Here is a 19,490-nt window from a genome sequence, read left to right on the forward strand (position 1 = left end):
CAGACCTGTACCCCTGGGGATAAAAATATATGTTTATAAAAAATTAAAAATTAAAAAAAAAAAAGAAAATATGCCTGGACAGACAGATCAGGTAATGGGTAGAAGTACTGGTGGTGTTATGAAAACATTATCTTCCTTTTCCTCTAGGTTTCCTACATAGACATAACAAATGCATATTACTTGCTAATAAAATCTGAGGGTGCTAAAGAGAGAGAGAAATCCGTATGGATAGCACGTGCTTCCCGGGATAGCAAAGCACACTGGGAAATTCTGATTTCATTCACTTGACAAAACCTTTCTAAGTTCTTATGCACAAGCAAACAGCCTATTTGTATGGAGACATGAGACAGCCTGTCCCGAAGACAGTCATGGTTATATTTTCAAAACAATATCCTAAAGTTTGGTGACAAAGTGACTACTTCCTACAATAATAATTTACATTTTATTATTCTTTGTACTCAGCAAATCAAATGCTCTTTCCCCCCGGTTCCTCTCTTCAAATGTGAAGACAAAACAAAGACTGGATTGCGTGCTCTTGTTGGGTAACAAAGAGGCACGGATGCCAAGAGGTGTGGAAAGACTTTTCTCTCCAAGGTGGCTGAGCGTCTTAAAGGGTGGGGATTCAGTTTAGGAACAAACAGTGGGCAGCTGCTATAGCAACGTATTGCCTAGCGGTGAACGGAGCCTATGGGAAGAAATGAAGGGTATCGCCTCTCTGCGGTCTGGTCATCTTTAGGCCTATTGCTCAGTGCCTTTGGTCAAGGGCAGTAGGTTGAGTGCATGTCCCTAAAGTCAAAGCCTCCAGCAGGAACGCCTTATTCTTCTCTAATGCCATTGGTTCCGTGTCCTTCATATCTTATTTGATAAGAGGCAGCTTTCCATTCAGGGAAGAAGCATGAAACTTATGGGTCCACGATGAAACCTGTTTCTGTCCCCCACTGCTTGTGTGACCTCCAGGGAAATGAATTAACCACTTAGATGTTAATGCCATCTTTTGAATAAAAAGAACGAATACCTCTCTCATGGGGTTTCAAGAATTAAATGAGATCAGAGGGAGAAAGCCCCTGTACCTTGTGGATACCTGATACATGTTAATGTCCATTCTTTAAGCCAGTGAGTGAGATCACAGATCAGGCATCATCCAGGAAACCAGCTTTCAAAACCCCCTTGTATGCTCCTTAATTATGCTTACCCATGAGTCGACTTTTTATTATTTAAATTTTAGGTAGCGCAATACTACAGTGCAATACTGGTTCTGGAGTGGAACACAGTGACTCATCACTTACACACAATACCCAGGCCTCATCTTCACAAGTGTCCTCCTTAATGCCCATCACCCCTCTAGCCCATCCCCTACCCATTTTCCTAAGTCAACCCTCAGTTGCTTCTCTATTGTTGAGTATTTTATGGCTTGTTCCCTCTCTCCTTTTTTCCTTTTCCTCCTTCCCATACGTTCATCTATTTTCTTTCTTAAGTTCCCCATATGAATGAGATCATATGGTATTTGTCTCTCTTTAAAGGACTTATTTCACTTAGCATAATACATTCTAGCTCTATCCCTGTCGTTGTAAATGGCAAGATTTAATTCTTTTTGATAGCTGAGTAATACTCCATTGTGCGCACACGCACACAGACACACAGACACACAGCCCACATTTTCTTTATCCATTCATCAGTTGATGAACATCTGGGCTCTGTCCATAGTTTGGCTATTGTTGATAAAGCTGCTATAAACACTGGGGTGCATGTACCCCTTCAAACCTGTATTTTTGGATCCTTTGGATAAATGCCTATTACTGCAATTGCTGGACTGTAGGTTAATTGTGTTTTTAACATTTTTTTTTAAAGATTTTATTTATTTATTTGACAGACAGAGATCACAAGTAGGCAGAGAGAGGCAGGCAGAGAGAGAGAGAGGAGGAAGCAGGCTCCCTGCTGAGCAGAGAGCCCGATGTGGGACTCGATCCCGGGACCCTGGGACCCCGAGATCATGACCCAAGCCGAAGGCAGCGGCCCAACCCACTGAGCCACCCAGGCGCCCCTGTTTTTAACATTTTGAGGAACCTCCATGTTGTTCTCCAGGGTGGCTACACCAGTTTGCATTCCCACCAACAGTATAAGAAAAGTTTCCCTTTCTCCACATCCTCGTTGACATCTGTTGTTTCCTGTGTTGTTAATTTTAGCCATCCTGACAGGTGCGAGGTAATGTCTCATAGTGGTTTTGACTTGTATTTCCTTGATGATGAGTGATGTTGAGCATCTTTTCATGTGTCTGTTAGCTATCTGGATGTTTTCTTTGGAAAAGTGTCTACTCATGACTTCTGCCCATTTCTTAACCGAGTTTTTGTCTTTATGGGTACTGAGTTTGAGAAGTTCTTTGTAGATTTTGGATACTAACCTTTAATGAGATATGTCATTTGCAAATATTTTCTCCCATTCTCTAGGCCACCTTTTAATAGTTGATTGTTTCCTTTGCTGTGCAGAAGATTTTTATCTCGATGAAGTCCCCATAGCTCATTTTGCTTTTGTTTTCCTTGCCTGTGGTGGCGTGTCTAGTAAGAAATTGCTACTGCCGAGGCCAAAGAGGTTGTTGCCTGTGTTCTCCTCTGGGATTTTGATGGTTTCCTCTCTTACATTAAGGTCTTTCATCCATTTTTAAATTTATTTTTATGTATGGTATAAGCAAGTGATGAGTGGACATTTTTGTTTTTATTTTATGATTTCTTTGTGTTCATGTGTTTGCAGGGAACAGCTTAACCTAGAAAAGGTTTTCTCTTCCCCATTTTCTGAACTAGCAGGAGAAAGATGTCAGTATAGAAATAAAGGTTTGGTGGCCATGGTATGCTTGTGCAGGAACCCCCCCCCCCCATTCTTGAGCCACAGACTGTGGGGAGATGGGTTATGCAAACACAGGCCTCAGTCTGTGTGAGTGTTTAAGACCTGATGGTGCTTTTCAAACCCCATCACCTCTGGCTGAAAGGGAACTTGCTTGTCCTTCCCTTGTAGCATTTCCCTCTTATGGAATTCAACAGACTGAGAGGGAACATCCCTGCTCTGCTCCCCTTCCTGTCCCTAGTGAGGAGACACCAGGGCGCCCCATGGTATCTCTGGGAGGGGAGGAGGGGGCCTGTGAGTGGAGACGGTCTCAACCCCTGCCTCCAGGGCCTCAGTGCCAACCCTTCCTCCCAAGTCTGTGCAAGGCTCTGGGTTGCTGTTGGAAGCCCGAGAGTCCGGGTTAAGGGACTGGTGACAGGTGTAAAAGGAGGAAAACAGATTTTTCAGAGAGTTCAAAATATTCTAGTTATTAAATACTCCCCAAATAGGCAACACACCTTGTAATCGAAGAGAGAAAATATAGAAAAACCTGTGGATGTTAGGTTCAAAAAAATACTAGGAATAATGAGGAAAGAATGAGTCCTACTGGCAAGAGTATGTTGCTGTGAAGGGTTAGGACTGGGGTGGCTTCCCATCACTGCTTCCATGCACGAGAATGAAGCCTAGTCCTGGAGAATCACGGCCATTTAAATGGCCCCGGTAAACTTGCAAGTAGGTGTGGAGTGAGTGTGTGTGGCACAAAGTGTGTGTGAGTGTGTGGGGGAAGGGCTCAAATCCAAATTCACCACCAATTTTAATATTAAAAATATTAAAAACTAAAACCAAAAACAAACTACCTACCTTGCTGGCTACCACCAGCTGAACCGTTCCAGTGGCGGAGCGGAGAATGGCCACCGCTTCCTCATGGGAGAGCCCCACCAGTAAGTGACCATTGATTACCAGCAGCTCATCTCCTAAGGACAGTCTGCCGTCCCTGAGGAAATGGAGATGGGGGGAAAAAATCCCTTGTCAAGATATTCTGGACTTGAGAAGGGACATTGTCCTGGAGCTGGGGAGGGTCGAGAGGGCACAGTTAAAATCAGGCTAAGGAAAAAGCAGAGATGGCCAGCGACCGTTTGGGCTGGGATGTTTCCTCTGGTCTGGCTGGGTCCCGATGCCCACCTAGGGAAGCTCCATGATTTCACACCATCACCTGGCAGCGAGCAAGCTCTTAAGTCACTACCATTCCCTGCATCAACCTTAATGAAATGCCTCCCGTCCAAGGGGACACAATGACAGAGGAATTGAGACCCCAAGGTTTTTGGATAGTCTAATCATTCCATCCATTCTCCATCCTAATGCCATCCTGCCCTCACAACTGAGTTGGCAGCTGAGTCACTGAGCTAAGCGCCCCAGATAAAGGTATCTTAGACTCAACAGAAAGCCTTCTCTAACCTGCTGTCCTCTCTCTTTCTAGGTGACATGGCCCTGGACAGATTTCCTCTGTGGCACCTGGCGCCCTACAGATGTGCACGTGCTTGTGGTTCCCCCACTCCCAACACACACACAGAGTTATAGGACCTTGAGGATAGAACCTCTCATGGCCATTTCCATCCTACAGCCTGGCTTCCTCAGGAGGATGAATACCAAATCGAACAGACTGACCAATTTACTGCTATTGCAGGTATCAGACCTGGTCTACAAATGTGTTCCTTTATTCCTCCAAAGTAAATTATAACTAACTTAAAGCTTCCTTCCCACTGGGCTGGGGCTGCCTGCACTAGGCTGGGTCAAGGGCGGGGGTGGCACACTTGCCAGGGCACTGTGCATGTGTCCTCAATCACGATGGATCAACAGTCCAGTGGGTTCCCCTTGAACCTCCAATGGTCTAGTTTTCCATGATCCCAAAGGGGACAAAGGTCTTTCATACCCATTGCTAAATACTGGACAGGAAATCTGAGGGGGATGATCCCTAAGCCTAGGGTTCCACCATCCCCCCTGAAGGCTTTCCATCAACACCCAAGGTGCTGCTCGGGGACCTATGCCTGTCTGCAATATTCCTAGATTCACGCAGCTTTCTCTCCAGTGCGTCGACTCTTTCCATCTTGCTTTCTTTCAGCAAATCAACCGGCTTCTCTCCATCCTTTCCTCCCTCGTTTGTTTTCCTCTCAGTTCTCTGGGGCATGAATTATAATCTTTTCCATGAATTTAAGCTTTCATGAAGATAGGAGGCATCGGAGACTTCTGATAGCCTCTGACTTCTGTCCTTCAACAATCCCTAAAGCAGAAAAATGCTAAGAACCCTTTTCGTTGCTTGGACTGGAAAGAGAAGGGGAGTAGGAAGCCGACAGAGAACGTCAAGGAGGCGTGTGGGTGGCCACCAAGAAAGAGAGGGATTCAGGACTAAAACAGAATACAAAGTTCTGACCAGTGTTCTTGAACTTACTTAAGACCATCCCTACCCCCTTCCTTTTTCTTATTTCCCTTTTCAATTCCATTTGTCTCATCTCCTGTTATTAGCTAGAATGCCCCACATTTGAATTATATACTCCAGAAGCACAGAGACACATGCACACAACTCCAGGCTAAGGGTGAAGAGAAAATGGTGAAACCCACTAGAAACAGCTCACATAGAAAGCAGACAAGAACAGTTCTATATAAGTTTATCTCTGGGCACAGGAATTTCCCAATTGTCAACTTTCCAAAGACATGCTAGAACCTAAGACCTAGGATTCATGGGAAAATGGTTATCTGATGGGAGTTCCTCAAAGCATATCTCATGTGGGAAATTTAGTGATGCTTTTCTGGATAAAAACTAAGGTCTTAATCCTTCCGTAACGACTGCTGCCCTGGTAACTAACAAGTGCAATCATTCTTATCTCTAGTTGCTAGCATCTTACTCTGAGACTAGAATTGGGACATGACACACATTGATAGTTTGTACCCTTGACCTCTCCTTTGTCTTCCAATCTTTACCTCTGGTTCCTTTAGGTCCACTTCATGAGATATATTTTTCAAAGCCGTCTCTGTCTAAGGCAGGCCAATGCCACTCTGGTTTGCTCTATCCCCCTAATAATGATGGTACCTGGACTGAACCCCAAATTCCCAACTAGGTTTACCTCCCTCATCTGGGAAACTCTACCTTTACACACCTACTGCATACGTGAGGGCACACACACGTGCATCCACCCCAGCGTGCCTTGCCAACAGTAGACACCCCATATACACAGAAGCCATCAGCTAGCAAGGCAAAAGCATGTGTACAGTTTGGGACAGTTACATCCTTGTAACTCCAAATGGACTTCTTTGTACATGCTCTGCCTAAGCACCGTCATTTTTCCTACTGAAGACGATAGCTAAGATTAAAAAACATGTTTTGAAGTATGAATTGTTCAGGTCACAAGGAGAAAAATTCACATTTACTTTTCCCCCCTTGGCATCTCCATGACACACGTATATAACTGTGTGTTGAATCCTGGTGGACCTGACACAGCACATGAACTGCGGTCACATTTAAAAGCAATTACTTTCTCAAGTCATTAGCCACGATCTTATGGGGGTTAAGATGTCAGGAATGTGGTGCTCTGTTGTACAGCATGATCTCAATAGGGAACCCCATATTACCAGTATCTCAAAAGTCAGGATAAGTAGCCATCACTTGAAACTCAAAACAGATTAGAAAGAAATCTGATCTCTTCTGATTCAGAGGAGCTGCACCATCTCCAGCAAATTACCCACTTCCTGTGCCCAGAGGTGTGTTTAATTGGAACTGCTCATGCCTGATTTTCTTCCATGCTCTAGCATATTTTATAGGAACTGTAATTACCAGGGCTTTGACCAAGTGGAAGAGTCCTACGCCCGGAGGAAGGGAAGGGAGAGGATAAGGAGGCAGAGAAAAAGGGAGAGTTATCTAGTCACCTGTGAGCGGCACCTCCTTCCTTCACTTGAGTGACAACGATAGCGTGAGGTGAGCGCTTTGATCCTCGGCCTCCACTAACCTGAATTCCCAGCCCATCCGATTCTTTAAGCAGCTCCATCTTCCATATCCGGCCAACTTCCTCCTTGGAAGAAAGAGTGAGCACACTATGAAGTATATGGACAGACACATGGCATTGACCCAGGAGAGTGGAACTGTTAGGTCAAGCCAAATACCCATCACTTGTCAACAGGTGTTGCAGATGACCGCAGAAGAAGAAGCTCTGTGTGCTGGATCGGAGTCGCTAGCTGCCAGTCCTGTCTAACAGAATGTTCTATGATGACAGAAATGTTCTATATTTGCACAATCCAATAGGGAGTCACTAGCCACATATGGCTATAGTGTGCTTGAAATGTGGGTAGTAGCAACTGAGATGCTAAATGTTTTACTTCATTTGGTTTTAATTAAATTAAATGGCTACCTGTGGCAAGTAGCTATAATATTGGATGGCAAAAGTGATTATCCAATTTCCTGACCAGGATGCTGTTAAATAAAGCTTCTTCTGCCTGAAACCCGGACACCACTGTGTGTGTAGACACTAGCTGTGTCTGGGTTCCATTTATTTACACACAGCTACTAATTAATAAAGGAAGATGAAAGAAGATGAAGGGAAGGCAAAGATAGGTCTTGGTGCTGGGAGATGTCAACTAATTTGAGCCCAGCTCTGCCACTTAGTACTGATGAAAGTCTTTATGCCTAAAACCCTTTCCTTGCCTCTAAAGTGGGGATAATTATGAATACTTTCAGGTTTGTCATTAGGAGTAAATGAGATATTTATGGAAGCAGCAATGCTTCTGGCACGTAGTAGAGACATAATAAATGTTGACTGGTAACGTTATATTATCTGTATATGCACATACATATGGTAAAACCATCATACTGTAATACATCCAATGGTACTGTAATAGTGTTGCATTGTGACAAATGGTAGCTACAGTTGCGGTGAGTGTAGCATAATGTGGAGTTGCCCAATCGCTATGTTGTACACCTGAAACTGATGTAACATTGTGCGTCCACTATACATCATTAAAAAAAAAACAACAACAACCCATCATGTTGAATTGAATCTCAAACCTCCGTAGAACATAAAAATGAGATCTTTGGTGGGAGAAACCAAAACAGGAAATTAATTGATGAGCTTGTTATTGGCTTCTATAGACATTGGTCTGTACACGCTTTAAATACATTAAAACATGCTTCAACCCTTATAAAAATCTATTCTTTAAAAAAACTTATCGTGTCTCTAAGTCCTCTGGACTGCTGGTAGTTTTTCTGCTTTGGTTAAATTCTTCACTTGACTCCCTATTTTACCCTGAGGATGCAGACATGAGCTGATGTAAAATGTTTGAGTTCCTTCAGATACTTGCTTTTTCAGAGAAATGAAAGCAAAACCTTCCAAGGTGATTTACTTTGGGGGGGGGGGCGTCTTATGTTAGGCTAACTCCTGTAAGTTTTTTTTCTCTCTAGATCTATGGGTATTGGTCACAATGCAGCCCTCAACATACAAAACAAAAACCATATCCTCTCCTCATCCATCACGAAGGTCCGATGGAACCATTAAGGTCCAATATGGACAAAGCCATCCTCCTCCTAGAAAGAGGCAACCTTCCCATTTAAGCTGCATACAAAGCAGGAAGAATGTGAGGTATTCAGAAAATCTGAAATACACACCGTCAGAGACTAAAATGAAACTTTATGCAATAGTAAAAAAACCAGATGTTAAACAGTCACGGATGTGCAGCAATAGGAATGAATGTCTGGGGAAATTATTAACAGACAGAGGCCTGCTGGATGCTCCGCTTTCTCCAGCACAGCCGTGCTCTGTGGGGGTCCACGGCTCCGGGAACGTGCAGTGGTGCCAACGGTCTCCCTCATCTGCTGACCACAGACAAACGATGCCTGTCTGGCCAAATGTAACTTCAGAAGTCACTGGCTTACCACAGTCGTTCATGAACTTGTCAACAATCCCTATATCATCCAGTCACCTCACTTTGGACTCCATGGTTTTTGGTTTGTTGCCTCTGACCTCTGGAACACCTTTTTCTCTTCTCCATTCAGAAATAACGTCCCTGGCCTTCAAAGCCTCTCAGAGCTCCACTATTTCCAAAAAGCCATCCTTGAGAGTCAGTGCTACTGATGAAATGGCAGATTTCAACACTTCTAGTGTATGAGGCGCTGTGGCCGAGTAGACAGCCCAAAGGGAACAAATTCAGGGATGTGTTGACTAGCTGTCGTCCTGGTTTACAGGGCGTCCCACTCTAGCACAGGGGTCAGACCTATGGCTGCCTCCCTGGGCCTGACAAAGTAGCTGAGAAACTAGGGCATAAAGGTGGCTTCATTTGTTCTTTCCATGGAAGATATGCCACGGCTACTAGTGTCTTGAAGATATGGGACAGTGCTCCTTCCTTGCCCAGTACAGAAAAGCTGTGAAATCCTTTCCCCAAAGCAACAGGGAACATTACTGGAGTCCAGAAATGAGCAAATCCATTGGGCTTTTGCCCAAATTAGTAAAAACCTATCTATCCCATTTTTTGCCCAAATTAGTGAAAACCTATCTATCCCATTACAAGCTGCACCATCATCTCCCCCATCTTACCATCTTTTCATTAAACAGAACATGTCATGTATGGTTCACAGAGGGTATGACAATACTTGATACACAATCCTTTCTCATTTTTAAATGCTTTTAGAAATAGAACTTGTGGTAAGAAACATGCAAAACTATGATCATGGAGGAAGCATAATGACTTAATGTATCCTCGTTATGAAAGAACTAAGGCAGTTTTCATGAGGAGCACTCACATGCCCTCTTCATACCCAAACACACACAAATGGCTGAATGTAAAATAAAACACATATCTAAAAAAAAAAAAAATGGCTTCAGAAGGCAGGGATGACCAATCTGTAATACAGCCCCCAAGTACGCTAGTCAAGAAGCAGATCTTCGTTTTCACTTTTATCCAGTAGCACGAGTTTTTCCCTCTATAACTGAAAGTAGTAACTCTAAGGGGGAGTTCAAAGAAGTCCATGCAAGTTTCCCTGCTCTGGAATTTCTTGATCATCTAATGAGGAGTTCAGAGGTACACAAAGGAAGGCACAAACAGGAAGAAAGAGGCAGATGTTATCAATCTCAATTGTCCAACTGTCGGCATTAAATCTAGCTGCCCACGGCTAAAAGCAGTGTTCAGTTACAAATAATATCGGTGTTTGAAGTTTATGAGGCTAAACCTGGAACTGGCAGAAAATCAAAAGGCCAACTTAAATATGATAATATGAAGTATATTTCCAACTGACCCCTTAAAAGTCCACTTGGGTATCTAATACACACTTCAGAATGGTCAAAACAGGACTGCCCCCTTCTCACTCCTGGCTTTCCCACCTCCAAGGGAAAGGCACCATCATCTACTTAAGCTAAGGAAGATATGCAAACTAAAGCCCACAAGCTATCCTTGATTCCTCCTTCGATTTCCTATATGCAAATCATAAGCAAGACCTGTGGATTCTACTTGTGAAACACACGCACATCCATCTACTTACTGCTCCCCAGCCACCACCACTGCCAAGACCATCAATATCTCTAGCTTAGGTTAGTACAGTAGCCTCCAATCTGATCTCCCTTTTTATTTTTTGCTCGCCTACAATCTCTTATTCTCCATTATACATCTAGGGTGAATTTTTTTTTTTTAAGATTTATTTATTTTAGAGGGAGAGAGAAAACATAAGTGGGGGCAGAGAGAGAGAGAGAGAATCTCAAGCAGTTTCCCCATTGAGCATGGAGCCTGATGTGGGGCTCGATCCCAGGACTCAGAGATCATGACCTGAGCTGAAATCAAGAGTTTGCTGCTTAACTGATTAAGCCACTCAGGCACCCCTCTATGGTGAACTTTTAAAATACATACATCATGGGGTGCCTGGGTGGCTCAGTTGGTTAAGCCACTGCCTTCGGCTCAGGTCATGATCTCAGGGTCCTGGGATCGAGTCCTACATCGGACTCTCTGCTCAGCAGGGAGCCTGCTTCCCTCTCTCTCTCTGCCTGCCTCTCTGTCTACTTGTGATCTCTGTCTGTCAAATAAATAAAATCTTTAAAAAAAATAAAATACATACATCATGATGCACTCAGCTTAAACCTTCCAACAGCTCCTACTAGACTCAGACTGGGATCTGAATCTTTGAGATGGCGCACCCAACCTCTCCATCTAGTCCCGTCCATATTCCCAAAACACCTCCTCGTGCTCTCTCCATCACACACTGTGCTTCGGTCTCTCTGCTCCCGGGGACACTCCATCACTCCTGCCTAGGACAGCTGCAAGGGCTGGCTCCTCCCTGGAAATATTCCGCCCCCAGATTTTGCAAGGCTTCCCTTTCCTGACACTCAGGCTTCAGCTCAAACATTGCCTCTTTAAGGAGGTCTTCACCCGTACCAATTTCTGCTAACTCCCCACCAGGGCACAGCCCAGGCACCTTTCACTTTACTGCTTGTCTCATTTATAGTACCTATTGCCACCACATAATGTTTAGGTTCAGCTATTTGCTTGTTAATTGCTTGTGGCCCCGTCTCTGTGATAAATGCGCCGGGATAGAACCTTGTCTCTCATTTATCAACGGGTTCTCCAGCAACTAGAACAGTGCCTAGCATATAACAATATTGCATAAATGCCACGGGATTAACAAATACAGGATGTTTATACATTAATCTTATGGTTTTTCAGAAGTTATTGAGAGTGACATTAAGAGGCTTGCCCAGATGGGAAACCTGCATGTTTGCCAATGTTTAGCGTGTGAACACCCAATCCAGTTGTAGAGACGACTGAGTTCTGAAACAGCTCCTGTCTAGACAGATGGCTCAAGCCTTTGCTTCCTTTTACACTGGCTTAAAGGGCAATGAGACTCTGTCAGCCTGTTGAGAATAAGCCAAACCACGCAAAACTGGTTGCCATGGACTTTTGTATTAATGCTGTCAAAGTGCTACCCTTTCCTATAAAACGTCAATTACTGTGTGATGCTTACACAAGCATCTCTTCAGAGAGGCAAAAAAAGAGAAGGGATTCATTTACAAAACAGAGGTGGTACATTAAAGGGAGCTGTCTCGGCAGCATTTAAATGACCTCATCTTCTGCTGGAACCAAAAATAATATTTCACAATCGCGTCTTTTCTCCAAATGTGAGAAGAAACATCATCCAACTAGAATTTTACTGCAGCAAATCGTCTGGCGTTAGTTGCAGACTTAGATTCTGAGGCTGTTTGCCTGTCCCTTCTTATTTACAACGATCAGTCAGAAATGAAAAGATATGTGACCCAGGTCAGAGCTGTGGTTCTGGAGTCATCAGACCAAAATGTTCCGTTTATGGGTGAGGAGATGGAAGCTCAGAGGAAGAACGGGGCAGCCTGATGGCCACAAGTGGGGGAGGAAGAACTAGGGGTAGAACCTGGTGTCCCATCTCTCAGGCCCGGAGCTTCCAGATGCCTTCATTAATAAACATCTACAGGGCACCTACAGGTGCAAGGCAATGAGCCAGGACACAAAGACAAAAAGGTGCTTGCCCTCCAAGTCTACTGGCGACAGGACAAGCCACATGGTAATTGGAGTATGTGGGATGCATGCATTGATGAAGACCGAGAAGGGGCACCGCAGGAGCCCAAAGAGGAGTTATCTAGAGACGGGACAGATGGCAGAAGGGTCACGGAAGCCTCCTAGAGGAGTGTGTCATGGTGTTTTGTCCCCCAGAAATGGAAGGAGCTAAGCTGCACGGGGGAGGGGAGGAGAAACCGGATAGCAAGAGCAGCAAAGTTTCAGAGGAGACAGTGAGCACAGTCTTTTGGAAAAAACTGTGGCTAATTCAGCCCAGACAGGTCAGGAACAAAGCAGTGAGAGACGAAGGCAAAAGGTTAGGTAGGGATCAGACAGCGAAAGACCTCCTGAGCCTCACCGCCCTACGGAGTTCAGGTATTACCCTGAAGGTGAAGTGGACCCACCCAGAGGGCTTACGCGCGGCTGAGTGTGTGAGCGCGCACGCCTACGCGCACGCCTGATGCGCTCTTTAGAAAGGTCTCTCTGGGGGCGCCTGGGTGGCTCAGTGGTATAAGCCTCTGCCTTCAGCTCAGGTCATGATCTCAGGGTCCTGGGATCGAGCCCCGCATCGGGCTCTCTGCTCGCGGGGAGCCTGCTTCCCCCTCTCTCTCTACCTGCCTCTCTGCCTACTTGTGATCTCTCTCTATCAAATAAATAAATAAAAATCTTTAAAAAAAAAAGAAAGGTCTCTCTGGTTGCCGTGGGGACAGCGGATGACGGGATGACACTGGACAGTGGGATGGGCAGCAGAATACTATGACCACCCACATGGGAAATGAAAGCAGCTTGGCCCAGACAGAGAGCTGCAGGAGTGGGAGAGAGGAGTGAGGTGCGCGGGGGGACCCCAAGGGGAGCCGGGGCGGACAGGGGGGAAGGAAGACGGCAGCATTCCAGTTGACTGTAGGATACCAGCTGTCCCAATTTGCTGGGATGAAGGCATTTCCCAGGATGTGGGCTTGTCAGCACAAAACCAGGGAAAGTTCTAGACAAACCAGGTGAGAGACTGCTAGTTGGGATCTCAGGTTTCTGGCTTGGGCAACTTTACACGTGGTGGGACCTGGAATACCGGAGTCGGTGTGGTGGTGTGGAAAAGTCATGCGTGGAGTTTTAGGCATGATGTGAGATACGCAAGATGGAGATGTACTGCAGGATGGTGGTGGGAAGCTCGGGGTGGAGGGCGCAGGAGAGAGGTGAAGGAGCAGACACGGACTGAGGAGAGACATTACCACATAGAAGGATAGAAGTTCATCCTGTGACCATGGAGGGGCTTACTAGACTGGGACCATCCTTATACTGTTTCTGCTTGATGCAAACATCAGGGAGGACTCAGGAGATGCCCTGGGCGTGACTTGCTTTCTGAGTTTCCTTTTCCTGCAGATTCAGACCTGGGGCAGCCTTCCTGAGGTCTCTGCTGAGGGTCTAGGGAAGAGGTCTGGTACTGTACAGGGTGAACTACAAGTGTTAGGGGGAGACCACAAATGGACCCACAGACACACACACCAGCTATGAATAAATTTGCCTGGCTGGCAAACAGCAGGATTCTTTTTTTCACTGTGATGTGACTAAGTCACATTTATTTTTGACCATGCTGCATTATGGAAACACACATCTGTAGTAAACAGGCTTGCAAGAACTTTCCCCTTAGATGAGCAATGGTCTTCCCTAGACAGGGAGTAAGGAACTCTGACCTCAGTTCTAAAATTTCTTATCTATGTCCTAAGAGATTACGTTTTAGACAATGGGCCTAACTTTTATAGTTTAAAAGATTAATCTGGTTGCATATGTAGTATTATGTGTTAATATTTTATAGAAACATATGGCTTTTTAAAAAGAAGATATTTATTAGAGGAAACATGTTTCCTATAATTCTGTTAAAGGGAAAGAGGATATGAAAACAAAGACTGAAGATTTATTTTCATGTTACAAATAACAGTCTATGAAAAAGAAGCATCTGACAAATAAAAATGGGCTGAATGATTATAAGCCTTTTCTGTAATTTATTAAGCCTTTGTAGATATATTAAATCATTAATAAAGCAGAAACAGAACAATGCTGACATGTTTAATCTCCCATTATTCAAATGGAATGGAATTTTTTTACCCCAAGGGCTTAAGAGGTAAATACCTAATTTTTGTTTTCCTGGAAATTCCATTTTAGTATGACCTTGGGCTCATCCCAGAGTAAAAATAAAAATCTCCTCAGCCCAAGAACCTACAGGACCTTCTGTGATAGTCTACTGGTTCCAATCTGGGTGATATCTGGATGTGGGGGAAGCTGTGAAGACTGTCTTCTTGCCAACTCAATCAATCCAGCGTACATGCATCAAACGATGATGCTTCTGGGGTTGAAAAGGTGCTAAAATATATTCATGCCTGAAAGGATGTGTGGCCCATGCTGACTTTCTGAGATGGAAAGTATAACCCAGGGTCAATACTCAGCCTACAGATTACGGACAGTTATGAAGAATGCAAATTTCAGAGGGCAGTTGTCTTCTTTCTGTTGGTATGTGGTTTTAGAAAAATGTCCCAAAGGCAAAAGACCTAATTGTATTTTTTTTTAAATCACCATTTCATTTATATCTTCTTGGACATTTGACCTTGAGTGCAAAAACCAGGCAAAGAAACTCTGATGTGTAGCCTTCAGATAGTCTAATCCAGAAATTCAATTTTATGTTACAGCCTTTAGTTAAGATGAGCAGAGAATAGTAGCCTCTTAAATGCTTTTTTTTTTCCTTTTAAAGTCATTTCCAAATTATTTCCAAATCCTGTTCTTTGGACTATATATGAGATTCAATCTCTTCTGGAACTTAAACCTTCAAAATTATTAAGAGAACCAACACTCCCTAACTTATTCACTCTAGGCTTTCTGTGTATTCATAATTTAATCATTTGGAGAAAAAGTCATATTCAATTAGATTATTACCAATAAGAAACACATTATAATCTTATTGCCCTTAATTCTTTTTTGAGAGGGACCATAAAGTTTGTAGAAAATCATTGATAGAGACATTACTTTTTTCTTCTCCTTCATTTACACATTCCTTCTATAAATCATGCCTCCCCTGGGTAAGGCTTTATGAAGATCACTGAGAACCTCCGATGAAGGAACATGGTCCCCCGAGAGAGGGGTTATTTTAATTCCTCTACTCTCATTAAACAGATCAGCTGTGATTACAGAGATATGCATGAAACAACCTTACTAGAAATTCTATTCACTGCCAGGGCACCATTTCAGCAGTATGCAAAGCTGAACTTGATACTTCTTCTGTGCCCATTTTCTATCTTTCCAACTTTCTCTTTCATCCCAAAAGGGTGTCTCATGGAGGGACTCAGAGAGGAAACCAATCAGAAACCACGTAGCAAGTAACTGCTTCATTAGGAACCCACAAGAATATGTGCCAAGAGGAATCTTGGAAGGAACATGCTTACCCTAGAGCTATTTCACTTCAAGAGAGAATGTTGGTTATAATGAAGGAGGTGGTTTGGGGCTAGAAGTGTACCCAGCACCATTCAGAGTATACCACATCTGCTTTGCCTTTAGAGAAGACTAACCCTGACCATCACAGCTGGATATCATAGTATCAGAGACTTCTGTGAAATTTCCAAACTTTGCTGGTATTCAGCAATTTAATAACATGAACCCATAAAAATGTCACTGGTTTTGAAGTGTTAAAAAGAAAAGCAGATGCTTCTCTGCATGGTGAACATCCTTCCTGTGTAGTGCTGGGGCTTGAATGTTCATGCTATCAGCTGCCACCAGGAATTCTTGGCCTTGCTGTGGCAATTCCACTGGGGACGGTAGTGATAAATAATGATGCAGTTCAAGTACTTTATCTGGGGCTCATATGACTCAAATTATACCACAGAAGGCTTGAATTTTCCACTTAGCATCACTCAACTAGCTCTTTATTTAAGTAGGACAAAATGACTTGAATTTTTTTTGTTATTGTTCTGTCCTCTGACCATTTATCATAATAAATGTGTTGGCTTCTAAATACAAGGCCATCTTAGATATATTTTCTAAGCCTTAAAAGCAACTTCAACAGTATTTCTGTTAAAATTCAGGCTCTATAATCAAAGCAAAGCTTACCCGTGCCAGGCAGTCACTTGATTGGAAGTCTGTCTTCCCAGATTTTGAGAAGCGGTGTTTGTCATTGCTTGTGGGTAGAGAAGCATCTGTCTTTGGAATGCTATGCTCCGTCCCTCTGTCTGCTTCTGAACTGTCTAGATGGGATCCGGCCAGCTCCTTGAGAGATTCTGGGCCATTTTCTAGCTCAAAAGCATGACCATTTCCAAGTTCAGGGTCTGGGCCATTGTCCGACTCAGAGATGGGGTCATTGTCCAACTCACAGCCAGGACCGCTCTTGGGTTCTTCAGTGGTCTTCTGGGGAGAAGGCCTGGAAATGACTCCAAACTTTCTTGCTCGTTTCCCCTTTTTCACAGCTTGGTCACCCAGCTCCAAGGTTGGTGTCTCTCCTGGTTCAGAGCTGTTGCTACTGCTGCCATTGTAAGGAGAGTGGACTTTGTGCTTGAACCGGCGCAGCATGATCAGGTAGATGAAGCCGCCATTCCAGCACTGTTCAGCCAGGTAACTGCAACAAACACAGACGTGCCGGTTAACACACCCAGAACAGCGTTCTTGACCATCACATTGGGCTGATGCACTCAGCAGCCCACACGGGACCTGTGTGATTAATGTGATTAACCACCTGCCCAGGTAACCGAGGTACTGAGCTTCCTACAGAGGCTCAATATGCCATTGTTTTAATCTACATAATTGCTGATGTGAAAAAGAACCCCCGAGCAAACCAAAACCCCCATGAACTAGACATTACTAAAGAAAACACCCTACAGTAGGTAGTCAGAAAGGGACTTTTCTAGTCACAGAGCCAATCGTAACATGGGATTAAAAAAAGCAGTAATTCTCCATTTCCTCAACGATATCTTGTATTAGAATTACTCAAGCCTCACATTCACATAGTTTATAAAAAATTTTTTTAAAAAAGATTTTATTTTTTTATTTGACAGACATAGATCACAAGTAGGCAGAGAGGCAGGCAGAGAGAAAGGAGGAAGCAGACTCCCCACCGAGCAAAGAGGCCAATATGGGGCTCGATCCCAGGACCCTGAGATCATGACCTGAGCTGAAGGCAGAGACTTTAACCCACTGAGCCACCCAGGCGCCCCTATAAAAATTTTTTTTAAGTGAACCTGCCCCATGTGAGGCTTGAACTCACAACCCCGATATCAAGAGTTGCAGGCCCTACGGACTGAGCCAGCCAGGCACTCTTCCATTCACATGCTTTTGCCACAATTACTCTGCAAGTCCCCGGGGTAAAGAATAGCTGAAACAGACTGAGGAGAAATGTGAGGTTCTGCTCTTAGGATCAAAGTATCAGCTGCAGAAGAAGGACTTCTGTCTCACAGCACTGAAGTGAGAAGAGAGCAGAACAGGAGGGTGCTGGCCGGGATCAAGATGCAACCGATAAGCGGTGCAATGGTCCGCTACATTGAACGGGTGTCAAGTTCACTTCCTGATAATGGTTCTAGTTCGGGTGGTTCCTGGTGCACAAGGAGTGTCATTTTTAGTTGGGGTATCGCATGAAGAGGAACCCCAACATAATGAGAAACATGCAGACATGGGATGACTGGGACCAAGAAGCCTGTTGGAAACTGTGTCAACCAGGAAAAGTGAGAAGGGAGAGGGATGCTTAGCTCAAAGCAGACAAACCCGGCTTGGGTTGCGTTTCATGCACTTGAGGAGCGGCAAACGCTCAGAAGCAGGAAATCGCACAAATGAGATGAAGCGTGTGAAGCCTAACACACAAGAACGGCTCCAGATCTCAAGGAATAACCATAGACAGAACACCCAACGAGATAAGTAATTGGTGGTGTTCAGGACCATTAAAGCTTTAGCAGAAAAACCCACACTTGCTCCAAGTCAGGAAACCAGGCTAGGCTAGACCCTCCTCTCATGCCGCCCAAGCTAAGGACACGCAAACCCCAGATGAACCCAGGGAAATGCCTTCACCATGGAACGCTGCCACATTCTACACATCACCGGGTCACAAGTAAAGAATGTCAACAACCAAACCCTTAATGAGTTGGACCTGCTTCCAGTCTTCATGTGCCCACAAAGAAAAAGCCAATGTCCTCAATAAGTGAAAAGTGGAGAACTTTTTCAAGTATGCTAAGCTAGCTGCTCTCTGCCCAGGCCTGCAGCTCAGACCTGAGAGCCGGGGCGGTCCGTATGCAAGAAGGAGCCAGGTTATAAGGAGAGGTGACCAGCTGTGTTTGAAATGTACTAAATTCTGGCCAAAGCCATGTTATCACCCACACCTAATGGTCAGGTTAATGCAATGACAGTGCCAGTCTCACTGAAGAAGAATTTTTACCATGAAGTAGAGTGAACAGAGAGAGGGGTCCTCAAACCACCTCCAGAATCAATAAAAACTTTCTTTGATCCTGGGTTATAAACCATGGTAATGAACTTACACGTAAAAGCCAGGTAGATAAAGGGTACCACACAGACCTCAGGCTGTTCTGTGTAATACAGTGAGATGAACAGGTAAAAGCAGGCCACTGGAGGTTATTAAATGAAAATTAAACTTGGTTCTCAGCACAATTTTTCTACAGCGTTTAGATTTCTTTTTGTTGAGTTGTGTATTTTTTTTCTACCCTGGAAAAATTTCTGTAAAGGTATAAAATCTTCTAAGAGTAGTTATTAGCCAGGTTGTAAGGGTTTCTCTGAGAAATCACTACTCTTAATGCAACACATATGCCAGAGGTTATGGAAAACAGTGTTGGGGTAGTAAAAACAGGACCAGGGAGAGAGTCAGACACCCAAGTTCTCATTCTGGCTTTGGCCTAGCCATGTAAAACTACGGGGATTATACCAAATTTCCATCAACCTACTAATAGACAGACAAAATGTAGTATATCCCTGTAATGGAATATTATTTAGCAATAAAAAATGAAGTGCACACTGTAACTTAAGTGATGCTAGGTTTAAAGACGCCAGACCACAAAAGGCCATATGTCATTCCATTTATAGGACAGGTCCAGAGTAGGCAAACCCAGAGAGACAGGAAGTAGATCAGTGGTTGCCAGGAGCTAGGGGGAAGGAAGAAC

At 44.1% G+C, this 19,490-nt stretch overlaps 1 protein-coding gene across 8 annotated transcripts in view; it reads right to left on the bottom strand.

Moving 5' to 3' along the window:
- PDZD2 (PDZ domain containing 2) overlaps positions 1-19,490 on the bottom strand; it is a 224,316-nt gene that overhangs the window by 76,193 nt on the left and 128,633 nt on the right. For 6 of the 8 annotated variants that reach the window (XM_044233250.1, XM_044233298.1, XM_044233279.1 and 3 more), the window contains exons 2-4: positions 16,450-16,951; positions 6,733-6,875; positions 3,676-3,808 (exon numbers count right to left, since the gene is read on the bottom strand). In XM_044233250.1, the coding sequence (XP_044089185.1) occupies positions 3,676-3,808; positions 6,733-6,875; positions 16,450-16,951 (778 nt within the window). Of the gene's footprint in view, positions 1-3,675; positions 3,809-6,732; positions 6,876-16,449; positions 16,952-19,490 lie in introns of those variants that run through there. The other 2 variants (XM_044233317.1, XM_044233258.1) reach the window with 2 other exon arrangements.

Source organism: Neovison vison, chromosome 1 (genome assembly GCF_020171115.1).
Source record: "Neovison vison isolate M4711 chromosome 1, ASM_NN_V1, whole genome shotgun sequence".
NCBI classification, from domain to species: domain Eukaryota; kingdom Metazoa; phylum Chordata; class Mammalia; order Carnivora; family Mustelidae; genus Neogale; species Neogale vison.